Below are 25,292 nucleotides of genomic sequence, written 5' to 3' on the forward strand. Positions count from 1 at the left end.
CATCTTAGAGAAAAAAGATGCAGAGACAGCTCTTAAGTGCTCGTAGCACACTTAAGTGCTCAGAAAGCCTATCACTCTGATATCTCAAGTCTCATTGCAAAATAGGAAGAAGGATAGAAAAATAATATGCCTGACAAGATTTGTTTAGGACAGCTGAGAAGTGGAGCAGTGATTGTATTTGCCAGAAGCACAGAGGCCACCAGCTGCCTACCAAGCTCTCCCCAGAACATTAAGAAATTACACATGGGAATGCTGCATATTTCAACTGACATTTATTAATAGAAGTTGCAATATAAGGTGACAGTTACTCCTGTCATGTTACACGTGTTTTTTTAATCGGCCTTTATCCTGCATAGTCTGCTTGTTTTCTTTTAGATATTACTTCACAAAATCAGGTTTTGGAATGCAGCCTGTGCAGTACTTCTTGGATTTTACCTTTAATTTTAATGGTACTTGGCACAATACACGAGGATCACTTCCTGTAAGCAGTTCATGAGTAGTTTACATCAGTGTCATTCATTCTGACCTCAGGAAAAGCAGGAGTTCTCAGATGAGCCCTTTTCTTGGCTTAACTGTAAGGAATCTCCCAACTTTAGGAGCAGTAAGCAACATTTTGAAGTAGTGATTTCTTAAATCTTTGGTTAGACCTACAAGCAGACATTTTTTCATTCTATGAGAAGCTGGCTACTGATGTGTAACAATGACATCACATTACAGGGTATCTCCATTATCATATTATCATATTTATCTGATATCTATCATATGCATCTACGTGAAGATACAGAAATGTTTTCATGAAATAATCACTTCTTGTGTCTTATGCTTGTCTCCTTTATGCCCAAATGGATGTTTTTGTGCGTGGAAACAGCATCTTGTGTGCAGACATGCATCTGTTCTCCTTACAAGGTGTGTAAGGAAGGTTATTGGAAAAACGTCTAATATTATTGTGGTCTTGCCTACCTCACTTTGATGCTTTGAGTTAGAATCTTTAGGAAATTTATTACTGCTTTTCAGCATAAATATTTTGTACTGTTTGTTCACGGTACTATGTAATCCATAGACCATGAACATTTCATTATGACCTTGCCTCTCAAGTATTAGGTGTATCAACAATGTCAGTCTGTTTTCACGTTTTGTTCATATGCACTCACAGATGAGACCATTTTGTTGCTCAGAAATAAATTCCCAGAGATAATTTCAAACTAATCCCTTGGTGTTTACCTGACTTTTAGCACACTATGGCCTGAAAGCACGCTTTCTTAAACATGGTTCAAAACACTGCCACTTCCTTTCAAAATGCACAAATTCCTTTAGATGTGAGGTCCCCACGACACAGATTTGGACCTTCTGTTCACTGGCAAAGACAGGACATTTTAATCATTTTAATAATGAAAAACAACATGAGAGGAAAAAGAAAGCAACCCTTAAAATTTAAAGCAATCTCATGAAATCTACAGCATTTAATACTTCCTCATCCCATTCCAACAAATTTCATTCAAAATATGTTATTTTCAGTACAGTAATATGCACACTTAAATGATTGTGTAAGTCATCAATGATGGTATGAATTTCTACTGGGTTTATGCCATACTTTTAAATCTCTACATATTAAACATCTGAGACTCAAGGACTTCATATGATTTAAAAGTTTTTGAAAGATTTTGAGTCATTTACATTTGTGATAGATACTAATGGGCCTACAAGTCTCTTTAGTCTATAGCATCATGCCACACAAATCCAAGTTTCAGGACTTCAAAACTTACTGCTTTAAATAAAACAGAAATCACCGCTAAAAACACTTTGTTAAATAGCATTTAACTAGAGAGAGAAATACACATACAAAGAGAAGAAACCTTAGTAATCATGATTAGTTTTCTCTCTTGAAAGTGCAAGCCACAGATAAAGTCCTCAGGTGAGAATATGCGTGCAGAGAATGGATAAAGGGATGGGTATGTGGTTTTTTTTCCACAGGCGGCAAATTAGTACATTTTAGAAAATCACTTAAAATAATGTTGCCAGTATGTTTATAAAAAGTCTAATTTTACAGCTATAATTAACATCCAGTGCTTGTCTTCCAGTAAAAACTAGGTGATCCACAAAGAGAAAACTGAGCACTTCTCTCTATAGTTGTTCCTGGCCACCTGAGGATACGAAAATACTCATCCACCTTTGATCTTATTCCTCAAATAATGCATTACCATTAGCCTGAAAGCCTATAGATATTTTTGCTGAACCATGGCATTGATCTCAATTCCTGTTGAAAGCATCCTATTCAAATAGTCCTATGAGCGAGCAACAGAGTATTGATAATTTTTCAGGCATTGTTACTTGCTTCAATTAAGATGTTCAACAATGTTTTAAGAATGCAAAACAGATAAAGGAAGACAACATATGAAAACTGGAATGAAACTGTTGCAGAAATAAAATCACCACGCTGGATAGTTATGGAAGAGTAATAGTTATGCAATTGGGAGGTTGTAACTAATTAAATGGAATGAACTTTTCATGTATTTGAATACATGAAGTTTCTCCCACTTTTTTTCTCCAGAAGACAGAAAAATTTAAAAATATTGTTGAAAAGTAACCACAATCCCTTATGATTCTTAGAAATATCAAAACTTTAGGCTCCCAGACATACCTATCCACAAACGAAGGACCCAGCTACCACCTAGGCAAATACAAGGACATAAACTTTTAAGCAAATAGTGCAATAAAGCAGGTAATATCCCTCAGTAGTTGAAACATTTCATAAGATAATTAATTTTTTGTTTGTTTAAATACATTAATGCTAAAACAAATTTCTCTGCACCTCTTTATGATTTTTGAATGCATGAAACAGACAAAAATCTCTAAAAATAAACTCTATCTTTGATCAGATAAAAAAAAGATTTATTTACAGGGGGATGTTAGAGAATGTTTGCACACATTACAAAGAATAACAGATGTGAAAGTACACTCAAACATCACATCACACAAGTTATCAAGGCACTACCATATATAGGAAAGATCAAGTGCAAAATTTAACTTAATTTGAGATGACTTAATTATGTTTCCCCTTCAACCTTTCCCCCAAAGGTGTCACAAAATGGGTTGTTATTATTACTTTTTATCTTCTGGCTGTGTTTTAGAGAACTTTAAAGGCTAAAGCAGTTAAACCTCTAGCTAGGTGTACTCTTTTCTCATAAATAATTTAATTCATATCAACACTCTAACTTGTAAGCACCTCAAGTCAGGACAACACTTCTACATGCATTATTTTTATCATGCTTAAGCACAGACTGACACACACAGTCAGTTTTGGATAAGACTAAAAGATTTTTTAGCCACTAAACTTATTCAAACGTCTCTGATTAAGGGAAACCCTTAGCCTCTACCCTGTTATGTCCCTTGAACCTATGTACAGATAACACCTCTACCCTTTATTATCATGTTTCTTATTGTCATGTCTTCATGCCCTTGGATAACAGCTAAAAAACAAAGACCATGTCAAGTCCAAATAAATGTTCATGCAAACTATGTTCATAAAAGGAATATTACTCTATATTATGAGAAATCTGAATAAAATCAAAGAAGATAAACTCTATTTCTCCAATCCATGACTACTGTTGTGATACCTCAATCCATGATTAAAGAGCTGTAATACAACTGAAGACCCTATCTCAGACAGATCTTCCCACTGACTTTCTGAGGCAGTAGCATAAGAAGAATTTTACTCAACGTTTCTCATTGACTTTTCTCAGAGCACATAGATCATCCACCAAAGATGTGCTTGTTGGAGCCACAGTGCAACAAATGCCCTGAAACTTATATTGAAATTTAAGTGTACTGTCAATCTTTCTACTTTCAATATAGTTACACGTTCTGAGACATATTAATTCAACATTTTATTGGACAAGGTGCCATGGGGAGATGATTATAAACACACTATTTTCTTTAAATTCACTGCAGAGATTTAAATGCAGTATGAGAATGTCCTGAAAATACTCCATAAACCTTTCCTCAGAGCTACAGATTTTAAAACAGGTAATAACTTTAGAAACAATGATTCTGGAGAAAACTGAGCCATTATTCAAACTGTGGGGGAGGAATATTGATATACTACAGTACAGTGTTTGTAGTTACCAGTAACATGATTAGGAAAAGTCTCTTCTACTACCTCATACACATGTCTTTGAAGGTGTTTAGTTACAGCCATAGTTTGATTTCTTGGATGATAAACCTAAAAGTCTAATAGGAAAATATGAAGTAAAATTTACAGAAAATCTTCATCAGTTTCTTTTTATTACCCAGCTACTCTATTGATCATTGCTTTTGGCTCATTGATATAAAGACTTCATATTTCCAGCAAATTACATAACCAGAAAAGTAACACTGAGCAGTTACACCATCTGTCTTGCTTCGAATGAATACAACAGCACATAAATCAATTAGATACAGTTTATACTGTCTTGTATTTATATTCAAATAAACACACTTATAACACAAACCAGTTATCTATGCTGATGTGGGATGAAGGATATAACCATTATTAAAATATCATAATTTGAGTCTACTCTTTTTATAAAGTTGCCCAGGTACATCAAGTGGAATGCTTTCATTTTGTATTCTTTAAAATGGAACATGGATTAACTTATGATTGACTAGAGTCATAACCTCACTTTTTGTATGCAAGACAAAAGATGATTCTTGAAGACCTGCATGGCAGAATGTAAATTTCTTACTGCAGTGATTGAGTATCTTTGAAATTGAATTGTTTGCATTAAAATGAAAGAGTCCACCAAGATATAATAGTGATCTAAAAAAGGAAAATTAGATCTTTAATGAAAAAACAGTGACCAAAGAAGGAAACAAATATTTATCCATCATAACACCTGATTCTTCCATCAGTCACACTGCCTACTAATTTTACTCTCTGAACTAAAGCTGGCAGAGAAATGAACAAACTTTTCAAAACTTTCATAAGAAAATCATCTGTTAAACTAAAGACATGCTGAGTTACTGTTTAGGGTTTATGATGTTTCAGTTCTCTTTATTTTTCCTAGAGAAGATCATAACATTGCTTTAAATGCTTGAGCTAAACTATATTTTTTCAGGAAAAAAATAGAGAAAAGTGGAAAAGAAGATTCTAATCTGAAAGTGATTTTATTCTTTTGTTCATTTTCTTTCTCTTTCAGAACCCATCCAAAGCCTTTTCGTATTCAAGAAAGACATATTCAACTTTGCTTATTTCTTTAAAATAATAGCTTTACCACCTGCATATTATCAACAGATCTGAGCTGTGGTTTGTCAGTGTAACAGTACTGAGTGCTATTATAACAGTAAAAACTTAGGGAAAAATCTCTTTGACTCTATTCAGGAATTCTTTTCCATATTCAGAAAGAAATTGAAAAAAAGATAACACACACACACAAAAAATTATTGGCTACAAAGTCACTATTGGGTATGACCTTGTTTCTTTTTATTTTTTTTTTTTTTTTAAGATATAAGAATTAAATCAATCATGGAAATAAAAAGTTTAGAGAATGGACCAGATGGCAAACTCCAAGCTCTTAAATTCTAACCCAGTTGTCAGTATAGCTTATTTATACGGTATACTTGCATTATTGTAGTATGGGGTTTTATCTTATGTCATCAGTTTTTAAAATTTACTGATCTTCAACTTGTAGTCCAGGGCTATTCTAAGTGTCTGTGAAAGATAATCTTAAAACAAGCAAACAAAAAAGTACATTATGACTGTAGTGATTACAGGACACATTCCTATATTGGGAATGTTTAGGCATTGAAGTGTGAAATAAGGGTTCTCAATCTTCCTTGAGATCAAAGGTCCCTTTAGAGTAACAGACAATTTAGAGAAAAAAAAAAAAAAAAGAAAAAGGAAAAAAATTAGTGATCTAAATTTCAGAAAAAATATCAAGCTATACAGATAACATTGATTTTCTTCAAAGTCAGGAAAATGGTGATTATTTCCTTTTCTAAATTATACATTCTGTGAAAACCCTAAATGTCAAAACAGAGATCCCAAACAAACCCCAGACATATCTTACCGATGATAAAGAGAATTTCCACTGCAATGTCACTGACAGTTGTGCTTCGAGTTGTAGACAGCTCATCATGGCCAATAAAGGAAACATTGTAAGGTACAGTTACAGCAACATAAAACGTTGCCAGCAAAATAAGCCAGTCCCAGCCAGCTTTAAAAGTGCTAAAATGCAACAGTATGAATTTGGACTTTTTTGCATCTGAAACTTTGTATTCTGGAAATGCTGGTTTATCTACAAAAACATTCTGAAAAAGAAAGGAGAAAAAAATTAAATGAGAAAAACCAATAATTTGATCACACACAAGCATTTCTTCCAATGCAGTTCTTAGGTGTGGGTGTTTTTGTGGTTTGTTTGGGGTTTTGTTTGTTTGTTTGTTTTTTGTTGCTTCTTAAAAAAAAAGGGCATAATGAAATATGACATACTTATATGCAGGCAAGAACGAATACTATTTTTTTTCTTCCTAATACAGTCTTCACACTTACTTAGACAGATCATTCTGTTAAGGGAATAACTTTTGTGAATGCTGGGCAGGAAGAGGATCAATGATGTATAGATTAAAGTGAATGAAAAGGGGACTGAATCTGGCAAACTATTTCTCCCTCTGTTGGATTAATTCTGACTGAAGAACAACGTTATTCTGTCTGTCAGGCAGGTTAGAACTTTGTATATGCAAGGACATAGTACTGCAAACAGAAACATACAGAAAGGAATTGGTGATGCTGGAGACAAAACATCCTTCCTATACATATTTTAGAGCTGTGAGCAGGATTTTTCAGACTAGCTTTAGCCTGGTTCCATGGACTAAATAGCTTCAGAACTTGAAGAACCTCTCCCGATTTAGTTTCATCTATGGCAATCCAGTTCATGTGAACCAAATTAATAGGAATAACTTTTTGATTCTCTTTCAAATTGCACTCCTGATCTAAACCAAAATGCTAATGTAGATCCACCATAATATAGCTTCTTCAAGATTAGACTATACCTAGCTTTGTCTCGAGTCTTTGTCTAACTAGCTGTTTTCTGCAACCAAGACTTCAGTGTTAAGCATTAGCTTTAGAAATTCTTAGCTTTCATCTTTCACAGTTTTAACAAAAACATCTACTCCCTAAAAGCAGCATGTGGGACATGAACTGTCATGTATTACTTACTAACAAAATTCTGCTCATTGTCACCGTGCTCCAGGTTAGTGCTGTTCCAGTAACAAAGAGCCTCACAAAACAATCTTGTGTATTCAGCAAGCTAAAATTACTTCTGATCTTGAAGTTATTCAATATGAAAATAAAATGACAAAACTTTCATGACTGTGGACTTAACTACATTTGCCTTGTCACAGCCTTTCTCTGTGTGTTTCCTCTGAAATACTGATATTGCCTTCTCTACTCTTGGCTCTCATGAATCAAAGTGGCTGAATTCTCACCGTTGTTAGCTTCAGCTCATTTTCAATCACAGAAAAGATGTTCCTCTTATTATTTCCAATCCATAGCTAAAAAAATCAATGTACTAAAGGCAGTAAACTAGTCTCAGAATAAATGTTTTAAAATGGTACAAAAACATCTGCACTAGGATTTTGACAGCACAGGTAAGTCACTGAAAGCTATTTAAAAGTCGTGTTCCTAAAAAATATTATCATATTACTATGCAGTGAAAATGTCCCTGGAAGATCTGGTCGTATTTTGCAGGGTATATTTATTATTAAACTTTTTCAACATTAAAAATTTTTAGCTCTATCTTAACATTTTTCAACATTTAATATTTATGTTCAGTGGAAGTGACTGTATGTCCTATGAGATATATTCCAGTTGTGTATTTTCATGTCTTTAATCTATACCGAGTTTTTTCGGTTTTAATTTCTAATGTAATAATATCTAGGAGGATATAGTTGCACTGCTGTTTAATTCTGGTAACCAATAAAAGGATCATGTCCAGTGGCAGATCTTTCAAGATGTTCATGTTTTATATCCATTGGTTATTTTTTCCATTGTCTGTCTTTCATCCTCCTCTATTCATTAAAAAAAAAAAAAAAAAAAGAAAGAAAAAAGAGAACAAAACAAGATCATTTTCTTCTTGTTTAACTGTCAAAGATTTTAGCTTTTTAAAGCTAATTATATACAAACAAGAGACTACTGTTTTGAGATTTTAAGAAAAACTAGTTTTGCTATCCCTGCTTCTAACCCCTATAGGCTGGAACAGGCTCTCTAATATTATTTTAGCAAATTTTTATATGAACATAATGATTTCATATGTATCTCTAGCCTCCCTCTGCATTAACTTTTCTCCTGCAATGTAGTTCCATAGAGCAGGAGATTTATTTTTTCTCATGAGCATTTCCTTAGAAGTCTTTCTCTTGCTATATCGTTGGTTTTGTTTATTGTTTGATTTGGTGTTAGCAACATTCATAGGTTGTTTTTTAAACTTATTAGTTACTGGGGGAACACAGAAGTAATTTAAAGACAGAAACATTACTACTTCTGCTAGGAAAAGATAAATATATCCAGCACAAAGTTGGAGAAATCAGCATCAAAAGTTGCCTAAGTGGCATCTGACCTTTTGGAGCTTAATCACATGGAGATTTTCTGCTAGAGCAATACCTTGAATTTCTTCATTATCTTTTTGGCAAATAGTAATAATTAAAACGAATTTATTGGGATCACAAGGTAAATTGGAACCTAAAATTAACTTCTGAGAAACTTTATAATGTGGCTTTCCTGGCATTTAGTAAGTATCTGTTTACAGTATCACTAAATGCAGTCTTGCTATATGGTAACAAATACCATAGTAGGCAGAACTGCACTTAAGTGAAATGCATTCTAATCCTTTTGCCACTGTAAAATTATGACTCAGATATTTCCCAGGTACTCACTGACCTTCTACAGCCCTTTTAATTGTTTGGGTTTTTTTTTAGACAGTGCAAAGAGTACATTTTTGAAAAGAAAAAAAAAAAGAGAAGCAGCAAACATACATTATTAATTTTTAATTTGTTCTTCTCTCTTCTTTGTAGATGTCCAGAGATATGATAAAGGACAGCTCTACTCCTTCTGCGCGCTGACTCAAAATGCGACCCCGCTCTTCCTCTTCCTTTCCATTTTTCTGCAGAACAAAAGTGAAAGTTCATTAAAGATCAGGAAACAGCCCTTTGGGACCGAACTACTGACATTTCAGACATTGGTAGAAATGTAAATATTACACACACCTTTTCTTTTGCTTAATCTTTTGCAGTAAAGAGACAAAAATGCCCTCTTCTGAAGGGCAAATAAAAATCACTGCGAAGTTTTAATCGCCAGATACCTTCACACAAATCAGAAGCAATTAATTACAACATATGATTTCATAGATAAGATAAATGTACTCTCTACTGTTTCAGAAAGTAGTGATTAGTGACCAGAGGGAAGCATGGCCACTTAAAATATCCTTGAAGTGGTCCTACTCTCTTATTTCAGGGAAAGAAAAAAAAAAACTCATAGTGTACTTCTTAAAAGAAAGAGTCTGACTTGTACTAGGCTCCCATTATGTCAGGATATGCTAATTTGTAAGCTTGCTCATTAGTAATAATGAATTCTTATGTTCACGCATTTCAATTTCTTTTCCCACCACATGGTCACTGGCAAAATCACTTGTCACATTCCTTGGTGACATGAAACCCATTAAAAGTAAAGACTGAACATTATTTTGGAAAGGTTTGTGTTTTTTACCTCTATTCAGATGTCTGTAATTGTCAATCATGGGAATAAATTTTGTTCTTGCTTATAAAGCAGTACATTCAAAGTAACTCCAGTGACTCTGATGGAATTACAGTGAATTGATGCCAGAGTAAATGAAAGCAGACATTTTGTGATGTGTCAGGATTAAGAAAAAAGAAATTATGGGAATAAAGGAAGAAGCCGTCTGTCAAGGAGGTTTAATTAAAGTCAATTCAATGCATATGAATTAAGGGAAAAAATTAACAATACACAAAACTAATTAGCAGAGACAGAAATTAACAACAAGTAAAATAGCTACATTTGAAACCTGCCTAGAAAATCAAGAAGATTTGTATTAGAAGACTGATGTATTTTTGGCTTAACAACACGAAACCATACATAACAAAAAGTGTAGGAAGACAAACTATCCAAACCTCTCAGTGAAGTAAGTTTCATGTAATTTACGCAAGAGCATTCTCCAGTTGAGGATTTTTTTACAAAAAAGGAGAAGGGGGAAAACAAGAAAAAGAAGGGAAAAGAAAGAAAGAAAAAACTTTGCACCGCAAAGCCAAGTAACTACTCAAAAGTTGAAGGAGGCAGAGGGAGAAGCCTCATACTTTCCCATCTTCAACACACGCAGGTATCAGCTACAATGAAGAAAGATAGAAGAAAAAGCGCTATTTCAGAAAAGACCAGCTAAATTTAAATAAAAATAAGTCTCTCAATCATCAAACTATTTAAATCTCAAACTAAATTTTAAATGTTCTTAAATTCTGGGTAAGAATAAAGTGCCTATCTGCTTCTCTGAGCAAAAATGAATTTAAGTCTATTGAATTGGGTCTGCACTGCAATATTGGCCAGCAATACTAGTCTGGGTTTGTCATACGAATTTGAAATTCTCTTTAAAACTATTTACAGACCTCTCTTTTTTTCCCTTTCTCAAACTCATGTGCCTTTTAAAATACATATTTTTAAATATGGCCTTTCAGTAGCTCCTTTTTACGGAATAACATACAACTTTTAAGATAAGGATACACAATTGCCTGATACAATAGTGTAATAATGCCCTCAGCTTTTTTCGTAATAACTCCTAATCTCAGATGTTCCTTTTCCTCACATGCTGAGCACAGAGCTGAAAGCTGTCCATAATTCCACTTCTTTCCAGCCACTGAGAATGCTATACTCATTAAACCATTCAGGTTGGGGGGCTTGATATGGCACTTAGAATCATACCAGCTGCATATTTACAGAGCAAGTGACTTTCATCACATGCTGATTTCTCTATTTGCAAAGGATTAATACAACCTCTTTGTTAATATTGGAAGTCACTAAACTCCTAGAGACAGAAAAGCATGGATAAATAAGGAAAGTGTTACGTTTATTACAAAGCAATAATTTTCCTTCCAAACAGAAACGGTAAAGATTTTTTTTATGGTTGATAGTAGCAATGAAAAAAATATGAAGATGCTATCAGAGCACGTATTAATAGCTTATAACATAAATCAGGGAAGGATAATGGTGAATTCTCCTGCTTTCTGATCTTCCCAGTGCTTGTAGGAAAAAAAGCAACCCTGATCCTAGTAAACTACATTGTTCACCAGGTGTGCCTTTGCATGTGTGTGATTACTTTCTATAATCTTCCTTTTTTTCCTGTCATACTCATACTCCAGTCATAGTCTGAATGAGAGAGTTCATTTTTTATAAACACCCAGCTGTTTCTCTCTGTTTTTTTGAAAGATTTAGGTACCTGACAGACTTGCATTTCTTTCCCATGGCTGATCTTAGCAAAATGATACAAAAGTAAACACAACCACAAGCAGAAAGGCACTTTAATAGAGTAGGTTATTTTTCGCCCTGTGCTTAAAATCAAAAGGATTTCTTGTCTCCTGAAATACTGTGAGAAATCTTGCCCTAAAAAACAAAACAATCTTAGATTTTTGGCCTCTATTTTCCTGGTGCTTCCACACATACCTTCCTGTGTGATGGCAATTCCCTCCCCAAAATTGCTCTTAAAAATTTGGTCTTCTCTCCCCTTTACTTTGATCAAAAAAGTGGTAATATATCTTTTAATTCTTATTGTGTCCTTCTGGGTTTTTTTCTTTCAAATGAGATTATGTATAGTACCACAACCATCATACATGACAATCTCAAAAGTCTTTTCTAAGAAAAGAAACTAACATAGTACCTCTTTGCTAAGCTTACCATTAGTCTCCTAAGAGCTAAAGAACTAGTCACAGTCTTGTAAGGGATGGTTGCAGCGGAAAAAAAAAAGGCACAATCAGACACAAACACCCTTGTAGCTGTTGTTTTTTCTGCTGTATATTTATAACATGAGGCTTTGAGGCATAACTCTTGCCCTTTGGGGGGAAAAAAAAAATCTACTTCCTAGGCAGTACTTCAATTTAGCACTGACTAAATTGAAACCAAATATATGTCTGCTCCTCTTCAAAGTGTTTAATAAAATCAAAGAATAATTTAGGTTGGAAAATACCTCTAAGATCATCAATTCCAACCACTAATCCAGCACTGCCAGTTCCACCACTAATCCATGTCCCTAAGTGCCACATTGACACGTCTTTCATATTCCTTCAGGGGTGGTGATTCAAACACTTCCCTGGGCAGCCTGTTCCAACGCTTGATAACACTTTTGGTGAAGAAATTTTTCCTAAAACCAGAATAGTCAGATTCTTGGTATTTTTTCCTCATTTGTCACACCATTAATTTGTATTCCTTCATAAGAACTTCAAAACTTCACTTTTTTCTGCCTCATGCATTAATAAAATATGCACTAATTAAACCCACTACCGACATTTTCCTCTCGTGTGAGGGAAACCCAACATGATATCCAACATGCTCTTGTATGGAATCCTTTCCCAGTCTGATCATGAGTCATTACCAATGAAAGATTTCAATACAAGTTTTTATGGACACAAAAGAGAAAATTAATATCTAGCATTTTGTTCATATTAAATGGGAAAATCAAAGAGACTTGTCTTTGTTTACCTAAAAAATAAAGTTAGAAAATTAATAAAAGCAACCAGTACCTCTCAAATTTAACCCAGAATACAATATACTGGCAGTATGTGAACAAAGTAGAGAGGAATGATGTAAAGTAGCCTGAAAATTTAGTCATGGAAACACATGCACACCTGAGTAACCTCATTCACAGAAGGTAGTTCTACCAAAATCAGTGAGACAGTTATTCTAGAGGCTGTGAAGCTGCAGACTTGGACCTCTTAGCAGTATCTCTGCAGCTTTTTTTCACTCCCTTGAGTACAGTAGCCATTGAAAGACAGGTTCACCGCTAGGGACAAAACTATGACTGTTCACTGCTTTTTTACATTTTCACAACCATGTTAACTCCATTCTCAAAGTTATATTCCCCCCCCCCCAACTACTTAATTGCCAGTGCTGTCCTGTTTGCTTGGCAGGTGGGGCTGTTAGGCTTAGGGTAAGACTGATTCAGACAAATTGACTATCCTCTTCAAACAATACAAATATGACCCTCTCAAGTCATGAAATGCAGCAGCCTCAACTGAGTAAAAGTAGGAAAGTTAGTATGCATAGAGATATCTTTAAACACTTTGCAAGAATGACTTCTGAAGAAAAGCAGTGAGTTCCAGATTTCCATGGTCCCTACAGCGTGTGTTCTCTGGAAAAATTGTGATTTTACGCTTATTTAACAGTGTAGTGCTTCTATAGTGTAGAACTTCTATAAACAGGTTCTCAAAAAAAAAAGAGATGACTTCATCTTAGCTCTTTTGAGAGGTAGGCCAGGAGCAAGTGTAAGGAATAAATAAGTAAATTTTTTATTATATGAACATTTCACTCAAAGGACTAGATAAACTGGCAGAGTAGCTAAGAACATTTTAATTTATCTCTGTTTACAAAGCTAAAGTTAATAATGATATGAAACAGCAAGTAATGCAGCTCCCACCTAAGAAAATCTGTCATAGAAATAACATCCTTTTGAATGTGTAAACTAGATTTCCTTTAGAAGAAGAAAAACAGCAAAAGCAGAACAGGACAAATGGACTTTCTTCATTGCTAAAAGGTGTCCAGAAAGGGACACACTTGAAGAAACCCATGATGCTGCTCCATTCACACAATGGAGCCCTGTGAAAAGGCATAGTAACAGATTATGACTTCTCATTGCTGGTGGGACCCTTCTCCCCTCAAAATACAGAGGGACTGGCATATTCACGTAGCTGTGTGATCTCTCCTACTGCTGTATTCTGAAATCAGGTAGGGAAATAAATCTTCTCCATCACCTTTCCTGCGTATATCTCTAGGCTGTCACAACCACTCAGTACAATTGCAAAGAAATTTTTTTACCTGGGATATCCTACAAGTACTGAACTGTTTCTTTTTGAACCTGGGTCCAACAAATGCTTTATTAAAGCATTTTTACATCATTTATTCATCTTACAACTCTACACTTCTCACAGGAAGCCTAGGTAATCAAGAATTTTTTGTCCTTTTCATACACATGTTGAGAAGCCCTCATCACTTGCATCACAAGGTAAGGAAAACCAGCTGAAAGCGGGATCTTTGCAAAGACCTCTATGAATAACCCACATGTAATAAAAATAAATACAATTATGTCTACAGAAAACACGATGGTACTAAATCAAATCCAGTATCATTAACGCAAAACATATTTCACAGGCAGTCCTCCAAAAAAGCAAACCGCCAAGGAAATTCTGAAGGCGGCAATTGGGGTAAAGCAATTCTGAATTCAGAAAAAAAACCTTTGAAAATAGATGGTATGGAAGGGTTGCAAAAATTTTTTCTAGGTTTTATAGCACATTTTCAGTTATTATTTTGTAGGGGACGGCATATGAGCAGTTGCCATTAAAGAGAAAACTGATAAAAACCTGCTTTGGTATTAATAACAGAATAAAAGCACTACCTTGGGCAATTGGCCGCAGGAGGTCTGTTGGTCGTATGACCCATTCTTTCATTAAACAGCAACCAAAAATTCACATAACTGTAAGCTGTATGGTGGATCTAGGTAAACTTCTAGCTTCTTTTTTTATTCTGTTAACTGATTAACTGATGCAATAAAAAGATGTACTTAATGTACATGCCAGCTCTAAACTGTAAACATTATTACAGAACATTTTTTAAAGGGGCTAATTTTACACAGAATCAATGGTATGATTATCATAATTTTAGCATTATGCCTTCAGAGAAAATTCAGCCTTGAACAGGCAGAGAAAATGAGCAATAATATACATTACTGTTACAGTTTTTATGAATCAGAAAGACCTTTAAACAGTTGTATGCCCACATTTTGGGCTGCTGATTCTTCCACTATTAAAAAAAAAGGTAGGAAGAGACACACAAAGCCAGAAGAAGGGTTCTTCCTCCTCTTCCATTTTGGGGGTTGATAGGTGTACACTCATAAATAAATAAATAAATGTTCCTTTTTAGATGCCTGTATTTGTGTCTATCTCAACATACAGAATTAGAAAAAAAAATCCAGGCAAAATCACCTGTCTTCAACTGTTCCAATAGACTGAGTTTCAGTGGAATAACTCTGAAAGTGTACTACTTTAAGCTATTTTCTCATTTATTAAAACTATTTCATAGTAATTACAAAACTCTTATAATAAAGAAAAATATTCCAACCCAAAAATAACTATTTCGGAATTGTGTACAAATAGTTTCTTTGACAGCTTACTACTGCTACTACTCTAGAGTGAGTTGTCTCACAAATGAGAAAATTGTTATTTTTATTATGCCATCAAGTTGGAAAAATGTCTATTGATTCAACTGAAGTGAGTGGTCATACGTAATTCTTAGAGAACAAAATGTAGCATTGAATTTACAGCTGGGTTATTATTCACTTCCAGCTGTTTTTTTGATGGTACTATTATTTCCTGTAACAGTTTGTATTTCCTGCAATGAATGTTAGCTCATGAGAAAGTGATATGCTCATTTATCATAATGAACAAAAACATTCCAGTAATAATGAGAATATTTGAAATATTTTTGAAGAACCCCTAGAACTTAAATAATTCCAATTTAGAAATTGAGAAACTTTTCACTGACTTGAGTAAGTGTTAATACCTCTTTCTGTGCAAGAGTTTAGTATTTAAATACGTAATATCACTGAAACTAAAGGATTTCTTTTTTTCTTTAATTCCATGAATTCAACCATGTACTTTATTTACTGATCTTTTGTCCTCCAAATATTCAAGAAAAGTGATCATAACTTCAAAATCAATGATGTTTGCACAAATAATTAAAAAAAAAGATTTGCACAGAAACTGGTGGTAAAGTACACCTTGCTCACTTAAGTGAAAATAAGAATATGTGTACTTGAATAATTGCTCTCTTGTGATGAAAGCAAGTCTTTTGAGAATGAAGACTTGCTTTCTTAATAGATTAATCTACAATACAGAACTGTATAAGTCACCTATAAAAAAGTTTTTTGTCAATGCAACTTGTTCTGAGTTAAAACAGTGGAAGGGAATAGATTTTAAAAAGAAAGTTTTAAGAGCTAAGATATCTCTAAGTTCAAAATCCTATAAAGTCTGTATATATGTTTTGTGTGGGTATTAAAACATCCAGAAAGTATCTCCGATTATCTATCAAAGAATAAGGTTTTGATGGATGCTTGGCAGTTTTAAAAATCTTTTCTACAGCTATGCAAAACTCAGTGTAATAGGTCTTATTTGCTGAGTCTTTACAGAACCTCAGAATTGCTCTGAGGACCTACAGCAGGAACTACCTGCACCATAACTGCAATCACAGTTAAATTCTGCAAATGGTCCAAGTCCTCCTATTTGTGTTTCTGAACACAAAGTATACATGCAATATGCATTCTAGTCCTCGTGGTCTCTTAATAAAATATAAGATACTAGACTGAGTCTGAGTCAATGAAAGTCTTTAAAGATATTTCACCCTTTCCAGATTTTTTCCATAGAAATAAGGTGGTAAATTATATAGAAAGGTTGTAAACCCTCTACTTCCTTAAATAGTCACTCACCACACACATCCAACTCTGAAGAGCTTTTCTAATTGGCAACATTCGTACTAAACCTATTTCTTCTTTCTTCCATGCTTTCCGTTGTCAGTCTTACATAGCTGAGCTTTCAAATTCTAATAGGAATGTCTGAGGGTATTTTCCACCATTCTGACAGCAAAACAAAAAACAAAACAAAGCAGAAGTGGTGGCATGTTTATCTAGGAAATGGTGAATCAATGAACTATTCAGTGACTAAAGCACATATTCTCTCAACTTTCCAGGATATCCCAGACTGTGGTCATCATCTCTGCATTTGCTCGAGAATCAGACTTTGCTTTTCTTTTTCTCATTTTCACTCCACATACACTACAAAGGACACTTATCCCTCACCTCCAGAACATGTCCTGCACCTCTCTGAGAATTGCTGGAATGGAACTGCCACTTGCATTTACTACCAGGTGAAAAGCTAAAGCAAGAGCTACAAGGATAGATAAGTCTCTAAAGATTCAAGGCTCGAATATAATTCATTTGCTTGCATAAGAAGGTGAAAAGGGAAGAGAGAGAGTATCCACCGTCTCACAAATACCAGAAGGAACAGGGAGAGAAAGGTAGCTTTATTTTTGTTCCCAAAGTGTTTAAACTATCATGCACTGATCAGGAGGAAAGGAGTTTCTCTTTATTGATGGCAGAAGAGTTTCAGACCCTTCTTACTTTGATGATGAGCCAGGAACAAATTCAGAGAAGATATAACTGAGTCATTGCAAAATAAAGGTTTCCTCAATATGTTCTTCCTTTGGGTAGCAGGAATGCTGGAATAAACGGTGTTTCTATCCTGCCTCCTCCATCAACAGAACTGTATGGTGCCCTGGGCATCCTGAAACAATTTTATCTGCTTTGATTATTGTACATCTGACTGTATGTTCCCCATCTCAATATCCTGCCTCCTGACAGGTGTAAGAAGCTTTAAAATGAAAACCTGTCTCCTGAATATTCACTGCTGTAGCTTGAGCAATCACAAAATAGCTGAGACAGTAATTAAATAGAATAAATCAAAGTGTACATTGCGGAGTTTCTTAGAAGAGATTATTCCTGCTCCAAGCAGACATTTTTAACATAAAAAATCTGGAATGCAAAATGTTTGGCACATGGTATTTCACTTCAGCACACTGAAAAGAACAACTCCTCTCTCCAACAAATGATGCATAATCAAAATAAATCTGTTTCCTTAGGAATTTATATAGACCTAAGGATTATTAAGAAGCCAAAAAAAGGAAGCCTGTTAAACCATACCACACAGTTTAATCTGGGGTGGGAAAGGTTCTAGTCCAACTTTTGACTCACATTATTTTGAGGGTGAAGGCATCTTTGCCAACAGGCAGGCCAACCTGAAAGTTGAAATTCTGTTTAAGAACAAGTGTGGTTTACTTTGTGAGCAGTCAAACACCAGAACAGGTTGCCCAGATAAGTTGTGGAGTCTCCATCCTTCATGATACTCAGCACATATCTGTTCATGGTCCTGGGCAACCCATTTAATCTGATCCTGCTTTAGAAGGTGACACTGGACCAGACAATCTTCAAGATGCCTTCCCACCTCAACCATCATGCAAATTCTGTGGTTACTATATATTGCACACATTTTTATAATAATGCTGGAATAAAGTTGAGAAAATCTGTCCTAAGATAATTCTTTTAAAACAAAGAGTTCAAAATTTTCACAATGAAAAACCAAAAAACAACAAATAGATTTACAATAAATGTTAAAAGGAAGCTTTTTGGAATGAGTCAAATTCAATAGGGGAATTTTAAGAGTCACTATAGTGGTAGACCTCTACATCTACATAACCCAAGTTATTACACATTAGCATACAGATTAGAGATCTAAAAGTAGTCACAGAATAATTTGACTTCTTATTTTCCTATCTAGAATCTTGTATTCCCACTAAATTCCAGCATATGGCCAAGATACTAGAGAAAGTTCATTGGCAGAAATGAAAAAGAACTGACTCAGCCATAACCACACTGGAGTTCAGAACTTGAGTCTGGAATTTTCAGTTTGATAAGTTCAATCAGTTACCCCCAAAAGGACAACTGAACTCTTAAATATTTCACCAAAATGTAGCTCGTTGTAAGTTAGGATACTAAAATAAAGCTCCCATAAAAGTATTTAAGAAACTGTTTCTGAAGAAATCACAGTGTTTATTAAAAAAAACAAAATAAACCTTTTCCTGTATATTGAAAAGACCATCAATATAGTTAAACAGCCAAATTTTAGGAAGAAAAGGTAGTGAGTTGCTTTGCACAAGAGCAAATGATTATAGATATTATTAAGCAGATGGAAAATAGAGTGCACTTCTACAGCAAAATTACAGGTAGGGCAAACATGAAATTTTGTTGAAAGCAAATTACCAATAGTGAAAAGCTGAGGCTTTTAAGAATATGGCAATTAAAGAGGTATGGAGGGGGTGGAGGAAGAGGATGGCAATTTGACTTAAAAAACCCAACCCAACCCAACCCAAAGCAGCCATGAAAGTTGGTGACTGTCATAGCACTTCTTAAAGACTGCCAAACTTCTCAGGCATGCGTTTTTGCATTTTTATTATACGAAAGTCTTAGGAAAAAGGCTACTCCTTCCACTGGTTGATAGGGCTGTTTTCACTGGAAACTTTTATACAGAAGAAAAGCAGAAAAAAAAAAAATCTGTTAAATTTGTATTTAGAATGAGACATCCAAGAGAAAAGGTCACAGACGACATCTGACATTTGGGCTGGGTAAAGGGAAATAAGGCAAAAAGGGAGACTTTTGCAAGGCACATTGGCACAAAGGAACAACTTAAGTTGTGTGAACAGACGAGATAAAATAGATAAGGAAATGTCTGTAGAAAATCGAAGAGAGCATTGGCTCCTGTGATTTAGAAAAGTAAATACACAATGCACTAAAAGAAAGAGGCCATAAAATCAGGAGATAAAGCTAAGAAAGGTGTCATTGTAAAAGTACAAAGAGAATAAGATCTCACAGAAAAAACAAGTGATATCAAAGGTAGGAAAGATGTGAGGGAGAAGGAGTCTGGAGAAGACTTTTGAAAGTGGAATGCCAAGAAGTAGACTTAGGAAGAAAGGAACTTGAAATAATTTTGTTATATAAGTTCTCTAAGGAGATTAGAAATTAAAGGGAGATGGAATATGACTATTAATGACCCATACAAACTATAAAAATCTGTTCTTGGCAGAAAACAGAAGAGAGAGACTGAAACAAAAACATTGATACAAGGGCTTTTCATGGGCAAAAAGAGTTTCACACTGAGAAAGTTTGTATCTAAGTTCTCCTGCCATACACAGTCTAACCTAAAGGGATATGCTAAAAAGGCAATAGAAAACTGGTCATTATGGCAGTTACCTTACAGCAACAGCTTGCTTTCAACGCTGAGTTTGCAACTTATTTGATTTTTAAAAGGAAAAATTCAGTAATCTTTGAAAAAATAAAACTAACTTTTTAGCAACATTACCTGTGAAAATAATATCCAGTAATGTGTATCTATAATTTTGCAATGGATGTCAATCACTGAACATTAAAAAAGCTCTTTCATACATTCAAACAAAACACTGTTAATATGAGGTATCTCCTACATTCTCAGTGCCTGATAGTTTTTGTGGTCAAAGTAAAGAAGAACCAATTAGTTCCAGAAGTTAAACATTCTGAAATTTCAGATATTGAATCAGTTGCATAGATTGTACTGGGAATTCTTTTCTGACAATTATGAGATGATGTTCACCAGTGGAGGACTGGTGAATCGCTCTGCATAGGAAGAATTCTAATGTAACTCAAAGAGTTAATGTACTACTAAATTTATTTTTACATAGCCGGGTAGATTTACAAAAAATTAAAATGCTGGAATTGTTTGTAAATATTCTGAATAAATAGTTAAATCCTGTTTATCTCCCTGTATTACATAAAACAGTGTATTTGGCAAAGCTCCATACTAAGTGTTACTTTCTGCTTCCATGGTGCTAATAACAGGTGATTTCTCACTGAATCTATCCTGAAAATCTGCAGTGCTTGTAAGTAAGTCATTAGTCTTTCGAGCACAGATGTTCAGACAATATTTCTTCTACATAGTCCCATATATCATGTTTTATTAAATTACTTTCCTAAAACTTTTGTAAGATGTTTAAGGAGAAAATAGATAAAATATTTTTTATGTTTTAATTTTGTTACTTATAATAATTTCTTGAAATTGGTTGTAAGGAAAAGCTGCAAAATGTACCTTCAAGGTCATTTTTCAGTCTTGCATCTTAGAAATTTTCAAATATGTTTGGTGCAAAAGTGAAGGATGCAAAACAAAAAAACAACCCTCAAATATTAAGGGTTTGAAAAGTAAGAAAAAATTGAAATTATTTGTTCAAAACTACAGAATAGGTGGACATCTTTAACACAAATGCTGATTTATGAATATTTATCAGCACAGGGAAAAACAATAATTTCTGATTTGAAGTATTAAAATTTCATAAAAGAATCCTGAATTGCACATCTCTTTAACTTTTAAAAGCTAATATTTAAAACCAGAAAAAGCAGAATATTAATTGTTCTCCTACTTTAAAAACCCATGAGGAGAAAAGGAGTTCTAGAGCCATATGTACATTTTTTTTGAGGTATGCAGAGAGCAAACGGCTATCATAGGGTGAAAAAAATAAATACCAGAGTAGTAACAGATTGGAAAATTCAACAGCAATGACATTTTACAGAATTCTGAGAGTTACTCATGCTGTCTACATATCTACTCTTTCTAAATAGTTTCTTTGACTCCGAAATATTGCAGAACTAAAGTGTTGGTTCACTATACCTTTACAAAATGTAAATCTGGAATAAGTTCACTGCCTTTGATGTACAACAATGCTCACTGCATAGCCTTCATCCACCCACACTGACTTTGCTTTGTCTTAGCAATATTTAGCAAACCGTGATTACACTATGCAGTCAAAATTACTTTATGGCAGTTGTGAATCATTAAGATAATACAATCTTTTTCCTAAATTCAAGAGAGAATCCTTGCAGTGTTTCCTTTCAGAAACAAATAAAAGTGAGAATGTATTTCTTATACTATTGGACAATCCTGATGACATAATAAATCGTATAATTTAATGTAATGAAAATTAGATGACACAAGAGCATACATGCTCCTCAACAGGCAACATAATTTCTAAATTCTGCTCATGGAAAACCATGAAAAAATGCATTCATACATCTCTCAGCCATACTGAAATCAGATTCACAGAAGGAATATTTGAAAAGGTTTAGTTTTTCCAAAATGTACCTCTGAAAATCCAGAAAGTAAATAAATTAAGTCATGGTACATAAAAAAAAATTTAACTTTGAGGACAAAGTGCTCTGTCTCCCAAATGTGGAGCAGTACGTAAATAAATAAATAAATAAAAAAAGACAGATTATTTATCCTTCCATGACATATATTAATTTCTTCTTTGGAAAGCTAGGAGGTCTCTCTATAGTGAAAAGTGCACACAAGACCAAAAGTTCATGAAGGTGAAATTCCCAAAAACATATCAATATTGGTTCTTATCACTGTTTTTGCAATTCACACAAACCTTCCTTTTTGTCTTCTGCGGCAATCTTCACTTTTGTGTCTGTTATATCTTTGAAAGAGGCCAGAAAGAGTACTACATCTCCTTTTTCATTCTTTATAGGAACAATATCCAGTAAGCACCAGAATGAAGACCCTGCAAGGATAAAGAATGAATTTAATTCAAATAGCTGTCTTTGAGCAGAGAAAGGGGGGAAAAAAGTGAACTACTAAATCTACAACTATGTTATTCGAAAAAAAAAATCTTATTTAGGAGGTCAGTAGTCAGGGAATCACAGATGTTCAGCTCATGTAAATCTCTTTGCATCATTGGTTGAAGCTCAGTAATACTGCTTTCTCCAGAAGGAAGACATTAATTTAAATGCAAAATTTATCTACAGGAATCATTAATAGAGTTTAATGAAGCTGCTTAGTCCTCTGAAACCATGAACTCTCAACTGATGTTGCTTATTTCCTGGAAAAGCTTTCACTTTGTTAACTTGACATCTGAAGCGTTCATATTTACTATAGAATCGTTCTACCTTAATCATCTGACTTCATACTCATTAAAATCCCTTGACAGAAGACCTGATAGTCAGAGGATCATTCCACTAATTCAAAGATATTTAAACTAATCAGATATCAGGCTTAGAACAGAAATAGAATTAACTCATTGCAGCTTACAGATGGTGAGATATCTAATACCACACGTCATCTGTAAAATTAATATCAGCTGTCTTCCTGTCTGTAACATTCACCTTGCTAAGACTGAAGTAGGAAAACACTGAGTTTGGCAATATTCTTGTCAACCTTTCTCTGTCCACACCTGCTATATAATCATACAGATTAAAATAAATTCTTACTGTTGTCACTCGTTGTGTACGTCCTGTTTGCAAGATACGTTACTCAATTCCAATGACATAATTCGTAAGCTTCCTATTAACACTACTGGGAATAAGAAAATAATGAATGCCTAGATGCTGGCAGTGCATTGCAAAAGCAAACATCCTAGATCCCAATCCCATCTATTCTTAAGTAATTCAGCCCAGTATCAGGCTTTTGTCTCTTTCAGGTTTTGGTTACCAATACCAACTACCTCCATCCACCGTCAGCCTCCTAATGTTATTTATCAGATATGTAAGTAGCACTGGAGAGTTTAAAATTTTTTTTTTTGGACATGTCTTTGCACTTCTACAATCATGCTGCTTCACAACATACTATTTTTGGCATTCATTCACCAGCACAAGTCTACTTTAATACATATAAAGAAACAGGACTATTTCCCTGAACCACTGCTGCCACACTGTCTACTGCCACATGATCAGCTGAGCTCTGGAGGGGTCCTTAAGAAGAGCAAGCAGACTAGTCACTGTGCTGTTTTCTGAAGTTTTCAGTTTTGAAAAAGAACTGGACACAGGAAGATCACATTTAAGTTTTATAGTTTACATTTTCAAGTGGAAGTTCTCTGACTGCCTACTGAACACTATAGACAAGCATGGGAGGTGAAACAGAAGCTTTCTTTTAGAAGGACTATCACAGTTAAAAGTATGAAAATATGTTTCAAAGGAAATTCATCTGGTCATCTCTGTCCTGGCCCAACTTTCCAGGAGTCAGACAGGAAGCTTTGAGAGTAACATTACTAGTTCAGTAATCAGGTAAGGCTTCCACTTAAGTTTTTAAAATAAGGGACAGGGTGAATTTGGAACAAGGTGAAAGAAAACCGGAGGAGAGAAAAATCATGGAAAGAAGTAGACTGGATTTATACTGGGTTTAAATATTCTCATTTTGAGGTTAAAGACTAAGTAAGGAAACCCTCCTAAAAAAAGGTAGAAATTGTGTCAAAAGCAAGGTATTTCAACTGTTCCTTCTTCCATCTGAATTTTCCACTCTTAATTTTTTATTTTTTTACACTTTTGACTCTTTTATCAAAAAATCTGCTCAATAGTGGTACTGTCAGAAAAGGGAGAAACTGCTCAGTAGTAGTACTGTCAGAACAGTTATAGAGACTCATCACCTTATCCACCTGAAGTGCTGTATTCAAAGAGAAGCAGCATTAAGAAATTTTACTTTACTGCTTGAAAATCGAATCACAGGTCCCTACAAAATGCCATTATAACTTTTAAACTGGCCAAATTCTTACTGGTAAAATTACTTTCTACCTGGCTGCATTCTAGCAGTAGTTTCAGTGGACAAGAAGTCATTCTCAACTCTTTCTTCTAAATATCACCAACAGTGGCAATGGTCTTTTAAACACCTGTTTCAATCTCCTTGAGAAGTGGAAGCATATCTTATTCTTTTTAATTGCTTCATGCCTTTTACACACACACACACACACACACACACACATTATCCATTAAGGCTGCTCCTCGAATAAAGTTGTAGACATCAGCCGTATTCAAACAAACCTAACCCAGTTATGGTAATATTACCTGAAATGATAGATTTGTAGCTTTAAGGCAGTTATTTTAATATGGTTCATCATTAAAAATAGATATATCTCATGGTTTAATTTAACATTTAATGGTTTAATGTATTTGCCCTTTCGTACAATCAAAGTGCATTTGAATTTTCTGCGCATGAACATTGGTAACATGGTAACAAAATTGTTCCACATCCTGACACCATTAATGTTACTTAATGTTTCTATCATATTTTCTTTCATTATCTTTACTCCTTCTCCTTCTCTGTAAATATTTTGACTAAGCGAAGCAAACATACACAAAATGTGGTGTGCCAGCACCGCCACACGGGGAGGGAGACTCCTCCCACCCACCCTCTGGGATGCAACACCTCCTCCACACCCCCACACCCCCACCCCGAGCCACCCCTCACCTCTCCACCATCCTGTCCCCACGCCCGGGGCCGCCTGGGTCCACCCAACCAAGCCCATGGCCGGCGTGACCCCATCCCAGACCACTGAGGGACAGCAGCGCCAGAGCCAGAGGGCGCATGGAGCTGGCTATTCCCACCCCAGCCAGTGCCGTTCATCCTGACCCAGCTTCTTTGCTGGGCAGGAAACACACACT

The 25,292-nt window shown here is 34.8% G+C and overlaps 1 protein-coding gene across 1 annotated transcript in view; it reads right to left on the minus strand.

The window, feature by feature from the left end:
- Window positions 1-5,223: 5,223 nt before the first annotated feature.
- Window positions 5,224-25,292, minus strand: part of LOC114056547 (potassium voltage-gated channel subfamily H member 8-like) — a 94,159-nt gene continuing 74,090 nt past the window's right edge. Inside the window, exons 3-6 of the mRNA XM_027881833.1 lie at window positions 22,292-22,423; window positions 9,001-9,128; window positions 6,045-6,285; window positions 5,224-5,243 (exon numbers count right to left, since the gene is read on the minus strand). Coding sequence (XP_027737634.1) covers window positions 5,224-5,243; window positions 6,045-6,285; window positions 9,001-9,128; window positions 22,292-22,423 — 521 coding nt within the window. The remainder of the gene's footprint in view (window positions 5,244-6,044; window positions 6,286-9,000; window positions 9,129-22,291; window positions 22,424-25,292) is intronic.

The sequence above is a fragment of the Empidonax traillii genome, unplaced genomic scaffold, assembly GCF_003031625.1.
Source record: "Empidonax traillii isolate 1590-97213 ecotype Southwest subspecies unplaced genomic scaffold, ASM303162v1 scaffold96:size1206935, whole genome shotgun sequence".
NCBI lineage: Eukaryota > Metazoa > Chordata > Aves > Passeriformes > Tyrannidae > Empidonax > Empidonax traillii.